This window comes from Lissotriton vulgaris, chromosome 1_1 (genome assembly GCF_964263255.1).
Source record: "Lissotriton vulgaris chromosome 1_1, aLisVul1.2, whole genome shotgun sequence".
NCBI classification, from domain to species: domain Eukaryota; kingdom Metazoa; phylum Chordata; class Amphibia; order Caudata; family Salamandridae; genus Lissotriton; species Lissotriton vulgaris.
Window position 1 is genome coordinate 1,046,542,450 of NC_141685.1, and position 18,683 is coordinate 1,046,561,132.

At 48.6% G+C, this 18,683-nt stretch overlaps 1 protein-coding gene across 2 annotated transcripts in view; it reads left to right on the forward strand.

Moving 5' to 3' along the window:
• Positions 1–18,683, forward strand: part of ECSIT (ECSIT signaling integrator) — a 138,670-nt gene that overhangs the window by 89,866 nt on the left and 30,121 nt on the right. For both annotated transcript variants that reach the window (XM_086962620.1, XM_086962629.1), the window contains exons 5-7: positions 7,356–7,416; positions 8,060–8,208; positions 10,707–10,812. In XM_086962620.1, coding sequence (XP_086818746.1) covers positions 7,356–7,416; positions 8,060–8,208; positions 10,707–10,812 — 316 coding nt within the window. The remainder of the gene's footprint in view (positions 1–7,355; positions 7,417–8,059; positions 8,209–10,706; positions 10,813–18,683) is intronic.

Sequence of the window (18,683 nt, forward strand, 5' to 3'; positions counted from 1 at the left end):
GTTGTAGACGACGTCGACGACAACAACGTCGACGACTACAGCGTCGACGAGGACAACCCCATCGACGACAATGGTGTCGACGGCGGCAATTCTACCGTCGACAATCTCGACAATGGATTAGTCGACGTTTGTGAGGGTACAGATCTCCAGGAAAAGGCGAATTACCCCGGATATGACTTCTCCGAGGAAGGTAACTCCATTGCCTCCGGCCTTATTATTCGACGAGGAAGAGTACTCTGAGGAGGACGATGGTGTCTTTGGAGATGCTTATAGTCCATCCCAACTGCAAATCAAATACCATGACTCTGAGTCAGACAATGAATATTATTATGGTCAGGAACAGCAACAACAACAAAACCGTGTTCCATACCAGGAAACCCCGGATAAGCGGGGCATGGTCTCCATGCCGGTCACTCTGCTGGAGGACTTACGATCCTTGCTGGATGAGTATCGGCGCAGAGAGGCATCGCGCCCGGTTGAAGGGCAGACGCAAGAGCGACCAGAGTTATCTACTGCTCCGTCTTTGCCTCTCCCGCAAGGGCAGGAGGTTCCCCAGCGGATGGAGCCTACGCGTGTAGACTCTTCAGATGATGACCAAGGAGGTACTCAGGCTCCAGATCCTGATGTTGAATGGGACGAATACATAAATCCGGACCCGGCATCCCCAGTACCGGATCTGATAGACTCGCCTCCGGCGGACGTGGGAGGTTTTCACAACCTAATGGAGAGGGCCACAGCGCGTTTTAAGCTTGCCATGCCTTCTACTTCGACAGATTGTTTTCTCTACGATTTCAAAGAGCCCTATCGCAAGGCTGTTCAATCCATTCCCATCGTGGAACACATATGGGAAGAGGGAAAGAAGTTGATGCAGGGTCCGGCTACGGTCATTCCTGTTCTCCCTCGTTTGGAGAAGTATAAGGCGCCGGACGACAGTCCAGCTTGCTTTATTGGCCAACCAAGACCGGATTCGGTTATATCGCAAGCAGCTCAACGGAAGTCGCGCAATCCGTCGGCTCCTCTAACGACTCCACCTGACAGGGACGGAAGACGGTTAGATAACGCTGGGAAGCGTTTCTCATCTATAGCTAGTTTGCTGGTCAGGGCTTCCAATGCCCTAGCAATCTTGGGTCGTTACGACCGTCAGATGTGGAGCGACGTTTCTGCCTACCTAGACCAGCTTCCTGACAATCCCAAAGCTGAGGCCCAGAAGATCCTGGAGGAGGGACAACGCTCCTCATCGGAGATAATAGACTGCGCGATGGACATCGCTACCACCGCTTTCCGCGCTCTAGGTGGAGCAGCGGTTCTCAGAAGACAGGGTTGGTTGTGAGCGACTTAGTTTCGTCCTGAGGTCCAGAACAGGATCCTGGACTTACCCTTTGACGGAGATGTGCTGTTCGGGAAGCATGTTGATGACACTCTACAGGGAATAAAGAAGGACACAGAGACGGCACGGTCCCTGGGCACCCTGCTGTATAGGAGGTCACCTTTCCGTGGAGCAAGGGGAAGAGGCTTCACAGCGACCAGAGGGGGTTACCAACAGAAACGCTACTCTCAACAGTCGCAATCGTACAGACCGCAGTACTCTAATCAGTATTCTCAGCGGCAATCGCAATCATCATCTTTCTCTCGCCAAGCCTCACGTGGGCGACAAGGGCGTCAAGGCAGGGACGCCTCCAAGCGTCAATGGCGGCCACCTGACTCTGCCGACTGTTCCTCCGTCCCATGTGTCACCAGTGGGCGGCAGGATCTCTCAACATCTGAACAACTGGGAACAGATAACATCGGATCAGTGGGTATTGAACATCATCCGTCGTGGGCACACATTAGAGTTCCAGGATATTCCACCTTAGAGAGCTCCCCACGCCACCAATACGAGACATCTAAGCCTTCTGCGATTGGAAGTTCAGCAAATGCTTCGAAAAGGGGCAATCCAACGTGTCTCTCTATCTCAAAGAGGCGAAGGCTTCTATTCCAGGTTTTTCCTGATTCGCAAAACGAAGGACAAGTGGCGTCCGATCCTGGACTTAAGGGAGCTCAACACCTATCTTGTGAAGCTTTCATTTCGGATGATCTCACTCCAGGACATCTTGCGCCTCCTGAATCCAGGCGACTTTATGGCAATGCTAGACCTAGAAGATGCCTACTTCCATGTACTGATCCACCCAGCTCACAGACGTTTCCTTTGCTTCACAGTGGGCAATAGTCACTTCTAAATCATGGTGCTCCTGTTTGGATTAAGACCCGCGCAGCGGATTTTCACGAAGGTGCTGGCCCCGGGTGGCAGCTTTTCTGAGAAGGCAGTCGCTAGAAGTCTTCCCGTACATTGGACGACTGGTTGCTGAAGGCCCCAAGTTATCAGGCGGCAACAGGGGCAATAGAAACATGTTTGCGTCTGTTCGACCAACTAGGCTTCCAGCTCAACAGGTAGAAATCGGTCCTTCGACCGACCAATTCAGCAAAATTCCTGGGCGCACTTCTCGACACACATTCCTGCAAAGCCTTCCCATCGAAAGAGAGGCAAGCCAAACTCATTTCTTCGGCCCGTCTGCTTCGGAGGAAGCATTCAGTATCAGTCAGGATGTACAAGTCTCTTCTGAGGTCGATTTCCTCTTGTATTCAATTGATTCCGCACTGCAGGCTGTGAATGCGGCCTTTACAGGAACAACTAGACCTTCAGTGGAGGCAAGTGGACGGTTCGTTCAGTGACAAGGTCACAGTCACCCTACAAATAAAACAGGCGGCTGCCTGGTGGATAAGGGAATCTCACCTCTCGGTGGGTCTCAGCTTCAGGATGCCTCCGGCTCCTCGCATCATTACAACAGATGCCTCCCTTCAAGGTTGGGGAGCGGTCATGCAAGATCTCCAAGTCAGTGGGCATTGGACGCCAGTGGAACGTCGTCTTCATATAAACATTCTGGAGCCGAGAGCCATTCGTTTGGCTCTGTTGGCTTTTCTTCCAAGGATAACAAACTCCTCCATCCTAGTGCGTACGGACAACACCACAGCTATTCACTATGTCAACAAACAGGGAGGCACAAGATCGCCACAGCTTTCCAAGGAAGCTCAGCTACTGTGGGAATGGGCAATTTCACAGAACATCACGCTTGTGGCAGAACATCTCCCGGCTGTGTGCAACACAAAAGCGGATACACTAAGCCGCCTAAAAGCGATTTGCACGAATGGGAATTGGACGATTCCGTAGTCGAGGAGATCTTCGCCCGCTGGGGTACTCCAGCAATCGATCTGTTCGCCACTCCGGCAAACAAAAAATTCTGGTTTTATGCAAGCAGGGAACACCATCGGGGATCGCTGGGGAATGCGCTTTTGATGTCTTGGTCCGGCGCATTTGTTTACGCCTTTCCTCCGTTTCCCCTGATCCCTCGGGTCCTCAGGAAGCTCAAGATGGACCAATGCAAGATGATTCTGGTGGCTCCCTCCTGGGCTCGCCAGTTTTGGTTCACGGAACTCCTCCTTCTATCTCAGGACCATCCCATACATCTCCGATCCAGCCAATCTCTTCTGTCAATGTCCAACGGCCAGGTTCTCCACCGAACCCGAACTCACTTCAATTGGCAGCATGGCTCCTGAGCACAGAGATTTCCAAGATCTAGACATGTCTGACGAATGTAGAAACATCTTGGCTCAGGCACGATCTCCTAGCACGAACAGGACTTATAGAGCAAAGTGGAAACGTTTCTATTTATGGTGTCAGCGAGAAGGAGTTCACCCTTTTTCGTCAGCTCCGCATCAACTATTGCCATATATCCTGTCATTGGCACATGCAGGCCTTGCCCATTCTTCCATCAAAGTCCACCTGGCGGCAATCTCCATATATAGAAGGACAAGGTCGAGTCCTTCTCTTTTGTTGGCAAGAGTCATTAAGCAGTTTTTGAAAGGACTGTTTAGAGTGTTTCCGCCAGTCCGGCCTCCACCTCCTGTATGGCGTCTAAACGTGGTCCTGGCTCAACTAATGAGGCCTCCATTTGAGCCAATCCATAAGACTGACTTAAAATTCTTGTCATGGAAGGTGGCTCTTCTCCTCGCTCTTACCTCCGCGAGGAGGGTGGGGGAACTACAGGCTCTGACCATCAAGGAACCCTTTTTACAGTTCAATTATGATACCTTGATCCTTCGAATGAACCCCAAGTTTATTCCGAAGGTTCCTACGGACTTTCATCTGAATGAACCGGTGGTTCTAAATTCTTTGTTTCCTCGGCCTTCGACTCCGGCCGAAAGGACACTTCATTCTCTAGACGTCCATAGATGTTTAAAATTCTATCTTCAACGTACTGCTGGTTTTAGAAAATCACTTCAACTGTTTGTGGCTTTTGGGGCCCCACGAAAGGGGTTTCCTCTATCAAAACAGGGGATTTACATATGGATCTTTAGTGCAATCCGCTTCTGCCACCAGGCGTCGGGGAAGCCTGTGGAAGGACAGATTAAAGCACTCTCCACGAGATCTATCTCATCTTCAACGGCGCTGTTTGCAGGAGTATCGATTAAGGACATCTGCAGAGCTGCAACCTGGAGCAGTACCCATTCCTTCACAAAGGACTACTGCCTGGACTCCTCTGCTAAAGGAGATGCTGCTGTTGGTCAAGCAATCCTGAGAAATCTCTTCCAGTGAGCGGTGAGCTTTCCTTTCTACCCTCCTTCCTGTTCTTTCACATTTCGTTATTTATACTGTTGTCTAACTGTCTTATGACATTATGTTGAGCTCATGACATATGGTATGGTGTTATTTTGGACTTTATGAACGAAATGTGCTAAGCATACTAACTGCTATCTATTCTGATACAAGCTATGGGAATCTATGAAAGTTCCAACACTTGAGTAAGAATCAAGTTACTTACCTGTAACTTTGGTTCTCCAGTATTGGTAACTTTCATAGATTCCCATGCGCCCACCCACCTCCCCTGGGAAAGCTCACCCTTTTGGAGATGTTATTATAGCTATGCAACGGCTACGAAAATCTGAGGCTCTGAGCTCTCTCAGGAAGCTTCAGATGGTGAGGCTAATCTGATTGGTTGGTGCTCTATTTGGGTCTTTTTTACAAAAGGAGGCCTATAAGCTACAAAATAGAATGAGGCCTAGGCCTAATTTTTCCTCTTTTGTACCTCTTATGGTTTATCTACCTGTGTGTGTGTGTGTGTGTGTGTGTGTGTGTGTGTGTGTGTATATATATATATATATATATATATATATATATATATATATATATATATATATCTATCTCTACCGAGGCTCCCATTCCGACGACGGGGACTGATACAAGCTATGGGAATCTATGAAAGTTACCAATAATGGAGAACCAAAGTTACAGGTAAGTAACTTGATTCATGTTATGAGACTCCCTCCCTTATGATAGAGGTGGGTTCATGGTCCCAGGTCTGGAAAAGTTTTTTTTAGTGTCCTAGAGCCATTTTGCTAGATAGATATATGTATCTCCCGGACACTAAGCTACAATTGCCTTATACCAAAGAGAAAATAAACTGATAGTGTTCCCTTGGAGTCACTACTGCCATAAATATTGTTGCAACTTGTGGTGGAGATAGTCACCATGGCACCCACCTATTGTGCTTAGCAGACCATGAGCTTAAAATCCGGTATAAACTTACTATATTCGCCAGTGATACCTGTGGCTCAAAACCCAATCCTTCCACTCACCAAAAAGTGCAAGGTGTTGCAAACTCTGGCCAAGGCTGGTATAACTGAAATGGACCACCTCTGTGTGGAAGGTAATCATCTCTCGCTGGACTAATACAAGCCCAGGTGTGACCCTACTCCTCTGGGTAGACTGAGACTTACTTCGAGAGAGATGATCCCTGGGGAACCTCAGGATTTTGGTCTCTGACACAGTAAATCAGATCCCCCAGATTCCACAAGGTGGGTGTCTAAACTTTTCTCACTGGTTTCTGCTCTCAGAACTGCTGGTTCCAAGCACAGCAAACAGACCTGGGAAATTGTGGTTTTTGAGGTATAACTAATGTAAAATGGGAATATTGCTGTATGCAGACCGAGTTGTCTCCATAAATTATAGGCAAACACTACTTCATTCCAAATATCTACAGCAAGCATACTTCATACCTGAAAAGCAACATCCAGTAGACGCTGCCAGGCCGCATTATTGCCCGTGTTATCAGGCAGCTCAGGTGGGATTAAGCCCCACCGCAAGAATATTTCATGCCTGAAAGGAAACATATGATAGACCTTGACCCTTCCAGGCTGCATCATTGCCCACACTGTCAGGCAGCTCAATGAATGAAGCCCTACCCCCTCACTCCCAATTTTGCAAACTGACGATTACCAGTGTTGGCTGTGGCAGTATTGGAGCCTTGATGAGCCCAGTTTGGGACCAGGTGGTACACGGCAATTGCACTCTTGCTGGCGAATTTCAGAGTTGCTAAGAATTGGTGCAAGAGGGACTTTCTCAAAATAAATGACTGGTTGAAGGACCTAGCTATGTGCAGTGACAAAATGATGGCGTACGCAACACTGCGATCCTTCACCACTAGGCCCAAAGACATATGTGTCCCATCAGGGCTTCTTTGGCACAAGATGGCACTGTCACCTAATCGTGGGGGAGAACACACTAGAGATACAGGACCACCCCAAATTGGTGCTGGGATTACATCCCACTGGACATAGTTGCAATAGAAAATCAGCTCCTAAATGTTTGCAGGAGGTAATGTTTGTTTGTCAAGTTTACATTTCTTATTCGTTCTTTATTAGAAATGTAAGAAGGGAAACACTCTGTCCTGCATCCCGATTATTGTGCACAACGTAATAGCTTTTAAGTGTGTTTAACTGTCACTGTTCTCATATGTAAGTTAATAAACAAATATAAATAAAACAGCATGGAATCACTATGGGGACCGCATTCCAGTAAGCAAAATGATCTGTGGCAAAGATGACCCAGCAACCAGAATGTATTCAATTCATGTAATGTCTCTTTTTATCACATGCCTTACATTAAACATGTCCTTGTTTTAATGATGTAGCCTTGTACATAACCTGTTTTAATGATGTAGCCTTGTGTTCTGCAGGCTTACTGCAGACTGTTGAGCCAGGCACATTATCCAACTGAGTTATCTTATTAGAATATGTTAATAGAATAAGTCACCTGCAGTAAATAGCAATGAGCAATTCAATGAGCTTTTACTGGCTTTAAGGCTACTTTTGTATTCACATTTTTAGTTCCTGCCATTGCCTTTGAAGAAGGCCTATCAGCAGTATCAATCAATGGGGTGAAGTGATTGGTGGCTTTTGGCGTCACTGTGCATTGGGTGTTGAAACCTGGTGTGTGTTGCGGTAAAAACTCCAATAAGTGATGTTGCTGTTTGTTCCTGCAGATGGCGTCATCGGAAGAGTTTTCTGAACAGGATGAAGACAGGAAGCTGCCATACATTATAGGTGCGCCCCTGCTGGAGGTCTTTGGATGTTTCGAAGGGATGTATACCTGGGTCCCATACACAGCTTTGGGAGGGTGCTCAAAGCTCAGACTCCGCGCCTCAGGCTTTTCATGACTTGACCCACGCACTTGTTGCCTGCAGTAGCTTCTGTCAATCCCGAACTAGGACCTACGCTTATGTCGGTCAGAACAGATTGCTCCTGGCCTGAAATACTAACTTCTATTCCTATGCCAATACCCACACGCATTTCTGAAATTAAACCAGCGTCCATACCAAAACACCAGTGCTATTCCTGGTTTCTCGCAGCACTAATCTATATACATTTCCAAAGGTTACTGGGGCCCTCAACGTGATCCAAAGGAGCACAGATAAACTGGCCCTTTTCTTTTATGGTCTGGTATGATTACAGGGTCCGAAATGTTTAGTTCCCCTTCTGTCTGTCTTCCTTGCCATAGGCTTTCCCATGCCAATTTCTACGATATGTTTTCTATTCAAATTACTTCTGTGCAGGTCCCACACCTCTGAAATCCTGTCACAGTACTAAATGCCCACCATGTGCCTTTTACTGGAATACGTCTAGTTCAAAGTGGCAACAAATTTACATGTTGTTTTTCATGAGACCAACTAATGTTTTTAACTTTCAGGCATCCAGAGCTCGAACCAGCAGGACCTCCTGGCTCAGCACAACCCTGAAAGACCTGTTGTGGTGGAGGGACCCTTCCCGCTGTGGCTAAAAGCCACCCGTGTGTTTTACTACGTCCTCCGAGCTGACCCTTTACCACCAGAAGAGAAGGTGAAGAACTACTAGTTTCATTTCTAGGTCTCAAAAATGTTGGCCACTCACAATCTCTGCAACTTTGTTCCATTACTGGGAAACTGGTATTGAGTGCTAGTCACGCCAGGAAAGCAGGAGAAGCAGCCCTGTCTGGTTAACATAACATTGAGACACCCCATACGTCAAGCAGTTTGAGAAAATGGGTGCTCAAATGTTGCTGTTATTCGTTTTAAGATCGAACCCTACCAGGCAGTGCAGCTGTCTTGTTTTCAAATACTTCTTTGGGACATTCTGGAACCTTCCCTGGGAATGAATTCCGCCCATTGCTTACCAGTGGCTTTGTGGTTTGTAATCACATTACTTGCTTTCTATTTGCTGGCTTTATCTGTTTTAGGCTGTCCATATTGCCTTTGTTACTCCCGTGGAGCATAGCCTGTTTACCACCCATTTGACTCACTCCTTGTATTCTTCCACAAGTGCTCGCTTTCTGTAAACAGGCTTTTACGTTTTATCCTTCTCTTGTCACATTTGCAGTGCACTCAAAGACAAAGGTCAGATGTCCGGTTCTGTCTTCCCGAGGGAGCTTAGTGTTCACTTCGAACTGAGTGGATTTATGTGAGAATCTTGCTGGGTACTGGAGGTGTGCTGGAGCAAAGGCTGTACGATGATATTTTTTTCTAGCCCACAACATCATTTAACTGTCTGTAAATGAACTATTGCAAATATTTCAGAATATATCATAATTAGGACAGCACTGATGAAGCAATTTTTTTTGTAATTCTGAAGTTTAGTGGAAACATATATTTTAATATGATCACAACAAATCAGTTCACTCTGTGATGCCATTTCCACACATTATAGTTTGTGCGTGGTATGGTTTTATCAGTAAAACTGTGTCTGTACAATTGTAATGGTCAATACCCTTGGAAATGTGTCTGTGATGGCTGTGCTCAACCACACACCATGCATACTCCACTCTACTGCACTCCACTCTACTCTAATCTACAACACTACTCTAGTCCACGACACTGTATGGCACTATACTCCCCTACATGCTATGCCACTCCACTCTATGCTACGCCACTCTACAACAATCTACTTCACCATATGAGACTACTCCACTCATGCCACTTCACTCTAGGCCACTCCACTCTGTGTTACTCCACGCTGCTACACGTTGACACTCCACACCACTCTGACACTCCACACCACTTCACTTAGGCCACTCTACTCCACACTACATCATTCCACTCGACTGCATTCTAGGCAACTCTTCTCTATGCCACTTTACTCCACTCTGCGCCGCTCCACTCTACTCCACACTGCCCCACACCACTCTGACACTTTACTCCACTCTACAACACTTTATTCCACTTTGTGCTGTGCCACTTTAAACCCGTCTATTCTGCGTCCCTCCACTCTACAACACTATGCCACTCTATGGCACTCCACAACACTCTACTGTTCACTCTACGCCCTTCTCTCACCTCCCCTCCTCTTAACATCCCATCTCTCAATTCCCTTCCACTCTTTGCTGCTACACTCTGCACCACTCTCCTCTGACACTCTATAACACTCTGCCAGTCCTCTCCACACCACTTCAATCTACAACACTCTGCAACCCTCCACTCTGACTCTGTACTCCGCTCTATGCCACTCCATTCTGCGCCACTCCAACACTGTGCTTTACTCTACTCTGCTCCACTCTATGCCACTCCACCCAACAACGCTCTGCTTCACTCTACTCAACTCTACTCTGTGCCACTATACTCTACAACACTCTATGCCATTTCACTCTAGGCCACTCTACTCTACGACAATCCACTCTACTCCATTCTATTCTACTTCACTCTACCACATAATACACCACTCCAATTTACCACACCCTACACCACTCCAAGCTACGCAACTCCACTCCGACACTCTGCAACACTCTGCTCCACTCTGCCAGTTCACACCGCTCTATGCCACTCTTTGATACTGAACTCCACTCTACGCCTCTCTACTTTACACCACTCTACTCCACTGTGCCATGTCTCTCTACTCTATACCCCTCCACTCAAGCCCCTCCTCTCTACAACACTCAATGCCACAACACTATGCCACTCTACAACATTCTGTGACATTCCACTCTACGCCACTAGTTTTTAGCTATGCTGAAAAGCAGCCACACTGGCACAAGGTCTAAAACGAATTAGCAAAACCAATAGCTCTTGCATAGGCGCGACCTATTGGCTTTGCCAATGCTTGTTTTCATGTGTGGGCTTAATTTTTAGGTAAAAAAAAAGGATGGCTGGTCTGCTTTAGTGTCACACAAGAGCCATAGTCCTCCCACCATCTTCTTATACATGCAATGCCTGCGCCCTGGATCTGTCTTTCCCCACGAAACCATAACTGCTCCTATCTCGTGCAGCAAATCCAAATGTCGCTTACAATGTCTACATGCCTTCAGTCTCTACACTCCCTCCTTCTCCTACATCTCCTCCTCTAATTGCAGCTTTTCTCTGATTCCCTAGAGAGAAAAAGTGTTGGATCCAGAGCGAAGCCTATATTACCCGATTGCGCTCGACTTGCAGTTGGAGCGGGACCTTGGTGATGATGATGACTTTGATGTAAATGAAGGTAACCACCTGCTACTTGTACTCACCCAAGGGATTGTGAGGTGCCCCTTCTCATGTGTTCATACTTCACCCAGTCTAGCAACCTCATGTTGTCCCATGGTGGGTTTGAATAGCTCACGTATTCTAGAATTCTTAAGTTATCCCATGTGAGGGGTGAGAAAGGTCTGAGATGTCCCATGCAATGAAGACAAGCTCCCTTCCATTGAGTTCCTAAGTTGTCGGTGTAAGGCTTATCCATTCCCCAGATATTAAGCTCTCCTTTTTGTAGTCAAGTAGGTCTCCCAGTCCATAGATGTCAGTCTGCCCTAACTGAGTAGCTCTCGCATTCGAGAATTCTTGCATTGTTCTAAGTGAAGAGTATGAAACTCAGTAGAAAATTCACAAGATGTCCATGTTGGTTGTGAATAGCCCACCTATACCCTGCAGCCTACAATATAAAGCAATTCAATGCCAGAAGGTTGCCTAGTGCAGATACCTTAAGATTCTTCCATGTCCGCTGTGAATATTTGATACATAATGTGGAAATCTTTATCTGTTCTATCCCTTGTGCATTTTTATGTTAATTGTAAGCAGATATTCCTAGTGACTATACTGGCATGATCTGTGCTTCTCTAAATACACACACAGCCCTTGCTCCAAATTGTCTGGCTTCTGGTCACGCATATTTAATTCAGGCATGTTTGGGTTGTAAGGAGTAGTATCCTATTTCATGGCAACAGTCTGCTGCTACAATTTTTACTATTATTGATATATCACACAAATATCAGACGCAGTTAATGCTTAATAATTGCAAGCTTATATGCTTCACACAGGTAGTTTCAGTTTGAAATAAACACTGTACAGTGCTAATGGCAGCAGTGGCATATACTTGTATACCACAGGATATCGGTTTCTTTCTCCCCAAGATACCTTTATACCACACAATCAGTACAGCATCTGAAGTGCAAACCTCAAACACAGAACAAAGCACAAGTTTTAATAGTGGAAGCTAAGTTTTCAACAGCTATGTATCTTTATCAGATTCACATGCTTCAATCATTCCTTCTTGTTGAGCTGGGAGTCTCACTGTACCTTTAAAATAGCAATATGAACGTTATTGTGTCTGAAAGGATTGAAATAGTGCCACTATGGTAGCACATTCACTAATTAAAACAAGCATTTGCAATGCAATAGGTCTCGCATTAGGAAAGTTTGAGCTATTGGTATTGTAAATGGCAAAGTTTTTATTTATGTTTCTTTTTTTTTAAATAGCTAAATTAATAGCTTCGTCATTTACAATGCCAATAGTTATAACTTTCGCAAATGTGATACCTATAGCATTTGTAATGCAATATGTTTTGTATTTACAAACCGCGAGAGGACAAAAAAAAGCTCTGGACCACTGCCTCTTCCCAAGCCTTCAAAAGGGACCTCAAAGTTCTCCTCCTCCAGAGACACCTCCAAAAGTAATTCACGTCCTCGCGCTATTTGTGAGTAAGAGGATTATGGTTCGATCCCCGGGCTAGGCGGCAGGGGTCTGCCCAGCACCATGTGATTCTGGGCAATAGCTTGCTTAATCTTCCCAATGGCCCCCAGCGCCGGGATGCCTCCGGGTAGCTGTGCGCTTTACAAATACTGGATTCACATTTACATATTATTTGGAAATAAGACATTTGAATAAAGTCAAAAGAGAAAGAGGCACAGCATTGGGTGGGATAGAGAAGCTTCAGGACAATGGTATGTGTGCTGTAACAAACTCAAGTTGGCTAAAATAATTGAGATGTTGACAGTGTGATGAATAGACATGGAGGTGGGACAATCATGAACTGTCCTGTGATCACGTTGCCTTGCACAAAGGTAAAGGGTCAGCTGCGGATATTAAAGCTGACAAAGACGGAAGGAAGGGAGAAACCCAGTTCATCTTCAAAAACAGTATGTACAGAAAAGTGCCTTTCCAGAAACTCTCATTGATTTTTAAAGAAGAAAACAATTTTCCTCCCACACATTGATTTTTAAATAACGTGAGTACCTTTTCAAAATTCTCACCTGTATATTGTTAACAGTTGTCTTACCAGTAAGATGTAGATTAGACCTCAAAAATGCCAATGGGAGTTGGCCCAGACCAGGCTGGGAGGAGCGGGCGGGAGCTGGCAGGGCTGTCTCATGATCTCCTCTGCCCCTGACACACACTGAGCAGAGGAGGCTGGAAAGGGCGAGAAGAGCAGAAAACAGCACTCTGCACCCCCGAATTTTCAAAAGCAGCCCCAGTGGGGGCGGGATCTGAAGGAGGGGACCACCAGGCGTTCAAGGTGGAGTGAGGAGCCGGCCGGCGGGGGTGTTGGACTGGAGGCACCGGGCCGCTCTCTCCTGCAGCAGCCAGCCATGCAGCTTTGGTGGAGAGGGGGCGAGCAGGACTGTGGCGGTGCGTCCATTGGGGGCGTTGGGGCGTTGCCCCACTAGCTATGGACGACCGCACTGCCCAAGATGCATTAAAGAAATGATTTTGTCAAATCAAATGGCACCCACTGCGCGCTACCGGCCACGGGACAACGCCGTCAGAATCGGGCATGCCATAACATAAGGAAGTGGGCCGACGGCCTTGGGGGGCGGGGCTGCGGCAGAGAGTGACAGGCAGCCAGAGCAGAGCAGAATAGCACTGACAGAAGCAGCAGGGTGACTGCGCATACGAAATCCAGGAGTACTTCATATTTCGACTGGTCAGCGCATGCGTACAACTGGCAGACCTCTCCCCCCCCCCCCCCCCCTACGGCATTCAGAGACACAGCCAGGGACCCGGGGCCCCAGTCTCATTATGGGCAGAATAGTACCTGCTCGGTAGCCAATCCTGGCGCAGTGGTGGTGTTAACGCTGCGCCGGGATTGGCTGCTGCAGCAGGATGGTGCCGCGCGTGGGTGTTGGCTGCTCTGCTGAGGGCCGCACTGTATGGCCAATCACATATGGCTATATCCAGCCATGTCGATGTGATTGGCCATTTCCCTACGCTGTCGGGACGTTACAGTGCGTGGCGTACCAGACAACAACAAGTAAGTGAAAGTAGAACTTAGCGTGAGTCACGACACGAAGGAGAGTGGTGGACCGCATGGCTGGCTGCCTCGCCGCCTGGTGCTTTCCTTTGTCTGCACTGCACTGTCTGCTGTGTCGTGGTCGTCGGAAGACATCGAGGGCGGCGCTAACTACTAATGCGTGAGAAGTGAAAGGTAGGACATTTGTTCTGTTGTTATGTACTGTAGTAAAAGACGAGGTCCTCTTTGCTTGCCTAGTCGCAGTGCGAGCTGGATGTTCTCGAGGGCTGGACACTTTTATTTTTTATTAATAAAAAAGGTGAAAGAAGAATAGAGGGGGTGGGAGGGAAGGAGAGAATGTCCAGGAGAAGACGGATAGTAGGAGAGAGGGACGAAAAGGGAATGAGGAAAGGGACCGGGGTGAAAAAAAGCGGGAGGAATGGATGAAACACATGTGATCAAACAGAAGAAAAGAGATGATGGTGCTAGGCCCGCTGTTCACCTGCCACCATCGCGTTGAGTGAAGCGCTTTCGAAGGAAAACACAGTGTTCTCTTGAACACTGAGTTCAAGGAGAGGCTCCCACACCCTCCTCGCATGGCTGGATGCAGGCAGCACTTCTGGGGACTCTGTCCCTTGTTCCTTCAGCGTGTCCCTCTCTAAATCCGGCTCGGGGCGCTTCCTTTACACTTTCCGCTTTCAGCGCCGCTTCACAACAGCGCTATTTTTGAAGTTAGCTAATTTAGCTCTTCTCTTCACAAAAATAATCTTTATTTTAGCGCAGCAGCAACTGGGTTCAGATCCTGCCACATCATAAAAGCTGATAAAATGGGCCACATGCAGCCCCGTGCAGAGTGGGAGGAGGTGACAGTCTGAGACGGATGGACAGACAGCGAGACAGACAAACCTTGCAATGTACAGAAGCAATGATGAAATACAACTGCGCAGCACAGGGGCACGCGTCCAGACTGGTGGTAACTGCAGCCAACTGGCCTCTCTAGCGCTTCTCTCCAGGTGTGATCACAGACAGGGAGGAGGCGCTGCCTGGACAGACAATAGCCAAAGGGACGCGTGTGGGGGACACAGATTGAGGGCCTCATGATCAAGTTTTTGACACACTGCAGCGCCACCAGCGTACAGTGCTCCTTTACTTTGTGTAGGTAGATTTGTGCTTCACAAGTGTGCATCAGTACACCTCTAATGTGTTAAACCGTTCGTTTACAGGATCGATTGGTTCTTTTAGGGTGTACAAAAACTCTTGGCAGCCCAGAAATACCTTTCCGATTGACTAAAATGTTTTCATTTATGAAAAGAGTGAAACGGGCGTTCCTTATTTGTGATGCACATTGATTGTGCACATTGCACAATCAATCACAGGTATCAGTTGTTTGTAACCTCAATTAATTCTGGTCGATAACTGTTGCTCAGATATCCATACTCATGCCAGTTGTGGTGGTATGATCTGATTCTCAAAGGCGAGTGGCTCTAATCTTCTTAAGTTGTGTGTTTAGTTGTTTGCAGTTTAAATAAAATAATTCTGTGAGGTTCTCAGCTTTGTTTCTGGAAGTCTGTTATGAAGCTCTGTGGTTATACTGAAGGAGCAGCTTCTATATTACATCCCTTTATTAATGTAATAACTGCACTTTCACAATTACTTTATTAGCCTTCTTGCTTCTCAAATTTGCTTGAAAATGCACCATTTGCCCACTCATTTTTCGAAATTTTCCCCGAACCCCCCTTTAGCTGTTCGGGCTTGCTTGCTACACTCCCTCGCCACGGTGCATCTCCCACGGAAGGGTTACGCCCCACCACTTTAAAATCTCACCAGCCACCACTGACTGCAGCTGAGCAGGGGCGGCAGCCCCCGGAGCTGCGGCGTGACCGGGCTGGCCTGAAGCCCCCCCCCCACCCCTTCAAACCCTGAACCCCGTGTGCACTGGACCCGGCCACCGACAGCCCCTCTGGGACAGAGCAGGTAAGGACACGGCCCGTGAACCCGCATGACTTGGCGAGCAGGAGGCGGGGCAATGAAGGGTTAATATTTATGTTGCGGGGGTGGCAGGGGCGTGGCACGTGCGCCTAGGAGCTGTCCCTTAGTAGCTCAGAGGGGGCGGACGTGTGTGTGTGTGTGTGTCTGGGGGGCGGCGGTGGTTTCACAGCTTTGGGGTGTCTGACAGCAAGGGGAGACGCCTCTGGCCACTCGTGAGTGTTTCTGACAGTCCTGGGGAGGGTGTGTGTGTCATCTTTTGGGGGCCTGAGCTGCATTTGGGGTGTTAAAGTTCTAAGAGTCATTTCCGATAACTCTGAGCGGGGCCAGGCTGATGTGGGAGGTTTGACACTTTTAGAAAGGAGGCCGCTCCAGAGGGTGCCTTGCTAGTGTGTTTTTTTTTTTTTAAATAGTTTTTATCGGACATCTCGGAGCGGGGGTCTTGTGTCTGTAGGATGGGGTCTCAGCTACGGACTGAGGGCGTGCGCGGTCCTGGACTCTAGCACAGGGGAGCTGACATAAATGACGGGGCAGGGGGAATGGGAATTGAGTGACAGGGAGTCTGACATTCATGAGAAGGGTCTGGCATGCTGGTTGGGGAGGGGGCTTACGGCGAAGGTGTTGAGGGTTCTGGAGGCACTGGCGGGGAAATCAGGGCCCTTGAGATCCCTGGAAAAAGACAGCTCCGGGTAGGGGTGGTCTGGCAGATCTGTGGCGCGTCTCCCAGCTCTGCCCACGGTGCAGTGTGCGGCAGCTCCTAGAAGCGGCTGACAGCTCCTGGAAAGAGCGAGGGGAGGGGGTGGCGGCGGCAGGCGCGATAGAAGTCTGACAGCTGTAGAAGAATTAAAGTGCGACCGCTCTGTGGGGGTCGGACAGATCAGGACGAGGTCTCTTTAAACTGTTTCGGATCAGGCGTAGGCATGGCCAGGCGGCCCCAAGAGAGTGAAGCTCCACTCTGAAGCTCCACTCTGAAGCTCCACTCTGAAGCTCCACTCTGAAGCTCCACTCTGAAGCTCCACTCTGAAGCTCCACTCTGAAGCTCCACTCTGAAGCTCCACTCTGAAGCTCCACTCTGCACTCTGAAGCTCCACTCTGAAGCTCCACTCTGAAGCTGCACTCTGAAGCTCCACTCTGAAGCTGCACTCTGAAGCTCCACTCTGAAGCTGCACTCTGAAGCTCCACTCTGAAGCTGCACTCTGAAGCTCCACTCTGAAGCTGCACTCTGAAGCTCCACTCTGAAGCTCCACTCTGAAGCTCCACTCTGCACTCTAAAGCTCCACTCTGCACTCTGAAGCTCCACTCTGCACTCTGAAGCTCCACTCTGAAGCTCCACTCTGCACTCTGAAGCTCCACTCTGAAGCTCCACTCTGAAGCTCCACTCTGAAGCTCCACTCTGAAGCTCCACTCTGAAGCTCCACTCTGAAGCTGCACTCTGAAGCTCCACTCTGAAGCTCCACTCTGCACTCTGAAGCTCCACTCTGAAGCTCCACTCTGCACTCTGAAGCTCCACTCTGAAGCTCCACTCTGCACTCTGAAGCTCCACTCTGAAGCTCCACTCTGCACTCTGAAGCTCCACTCTGAAGCTCCACTCTGCACTCTGAAGCTCCACTCTGCACTCTGAAGCTCCACTCTGAAGCTCCACTCTGCACTCTGAAGCTCCACTCTGAAGCTCCACTCTGAAGCTCCACTCTGCACTCTAAAGCTCCACTCTGCACTCTGAAGCTCCACTCTGAAGCTCCACTCTGCACTCTGAAGCTCCACTCTGAAGCTCCACTCTGCACTCTGAAGCTCCACTCTGAAGCTCCACTCTGCGCTCTGAAGCTCCACTCTGCACTCTGAAGCTCCACTCTGCACTCTGAAGCTCCACTCTGCACTCTGAAGCTCCACTCTGAAGCTCCACTCTGAAGCTCCACTCTGAAGCTCCACTCTGCACTCTGAAGCTCCACTCTGCACTCTGAAGCTCCACTCTGAAGCTCCACCCTGAAGCTCCACTCTAAAGCTCCACTCTGAAGCTCCACTCTGAAGCTCCACTCTGAAGCTCCACTCTGCACTCTGAAGCTCCACTCTGAAGCTCCACTCTGCGCTCTGAAGCTCCACTCTGCGCTCTGAAGCTCCACTCTGCACTCTGAAGCTCCACTCTGAAGCTCCACTCTGCACTCTGAAGCTCCACTCTGCACTCTGAAGCTCCACTCTGCACTCTGAAGCTCCACTCTGAAGCTCCACTCTGCACTCTGAAGCTCCACTCTGAAGCTCCACTCTGCACTCTGAAGCTCCACTCTGAAGCTCCACTCTGCACTCTGAAGCTCCACTCTGAAGCTCCACTCTGCACTCTGAAGCTCCACTCTGAAGCTCCACTCTGCACTCTGAAGCTCCACTCTAAAGCTCCACTCTGCACTCTGAAGCTCCACTCTGAAGCTCCACTCTGCACTCTGAAGCTCCACTCTGAAGCTCCACTCTGCACTCTGAAGCTCCACTCTGAAGCTCCACTCTGAAGCTCCACTCTGAAGCTCCACTCTGAAGCTCCACACTGAAGCTCCACTCTGAAGCTCCACTCTGCACTCTGAAGCTCCACTCTGAAGCTCCACTCTGAAGCTCCACTCTGAAGCTCCACTCTCCACTCTGAAGCTCCACTCTGAAGCTCCACTCTGCACTCTGAAGCTCCACTCTGAAGCTCCACTCTGCACTCTGAAGCTCCACTCTGAAGCTCCACTCTGCACTCTGAAGCTCCACTCTGAAGCTCCACTCTGCACTCTGAAGCTCCACTCTGAAGCTCCACTCTGCACTCTGAAGCTCCACTCTGAAGCTCCACTCTGAAGCTCCACTCTAAAGCTCCACTCTAAAGCTCCACTCTAAAGCTCCACTCTAAAGCTCCACTCTAAAGCTC